General features: G+C 47.9%; 1 protein-coding gene across 1 annotated transcript; it reads right to left on the bottom strand.

Moving 5' to 3' along the window:
* Positions 1-230: 230 nt before the first annotated feature.
* Positions 231-677, bottom strand: LOC104966320 (dynein heavy chain 6, axonemal-like). The gene is made up of 2 exons (XM_010795508.1): positions 504-677; positions 231-414 (listed from the first exon to the last, which is right to left on the bottom strand). Exons 1-2 carry the CDS (start codon positions 675-677, stop codon positions 235-237), a joined length of 354 nt encoding a protein of 117 aa, XP_010793810.1. The 3' UTR covers positions 231-234.

Here is a 677-nt window from a genome sequence, read left to right as displayed (position 1 = left end):
AAGCTCACTGAGAAACTGCCTCTGCAACAAACTACTAATGACAACTGTGCTGTTTAGCATACATATCAGCATTCTGTTAATGTTTGCTAAATATACTTTGTGTATTTACGCATGTGTGAGCGCCAGGGTAACAAAGGTCCTTCTGGGACATGCCTGAAAAGGTGAATGTCTCTGTATGAGTGCACAGACGTGTTATAATAATAATAATAATAATACATGGGACTTTTATAGCGCTTATTGTGTATGCATGAGTGGGTGGCCTGACCCCGCCATGACCAGGACGGACTTGACGGCTCTCATGCCGAAGTCGTAGTGGTCCTGCTGAGACAGCTGCTCCGAGCACAGCTTGTACATTTGGGTCATTTTCCTCGCCAGGGTCTTACTGGACTCGAATCCCTCGGAGTACAAACTCACCTGCAGAGAGCGGAGAAACAAAGGAGTGAGAGACAATTGGAAGAGAAAATAAACCAGCATAATTCAATCAAGGCCCACGCAGGGTTTACCTCAGCAATCAGGGCATAGTTGGGCACCATCATGGCGATAGGTCTGAAGAGAGCTTTGAGGTTGTCGGGGAGCTCTGTTCTCCCGGCGTATCCCGGGTTCATGGTGATGAACGCAGCACACGTCATCACCAGCTTGATCTCCCGGCCCTCAAAATGAAACTTGGACAGCTGCAT

The sequence above is a fragment of the Notothenia coriiceps genome, unplaced genomic scaffold, assembly GCF_000735185.1.
Source record: "Notothenia coriiceps isolate Sejong01 unplaced genomic scaffold, NC01 NC01_scaffold00037246, whole genome shotgun sequence".
NCBI lineage: Eukaryota > Metazoa > Chordata > Actinopteri > Perciformes > Nototheniidae > Notothenia > Notothenia coriiceps.
This window is presented reverse-complemented; position numbering and strand designations above follow the sequence as displayed.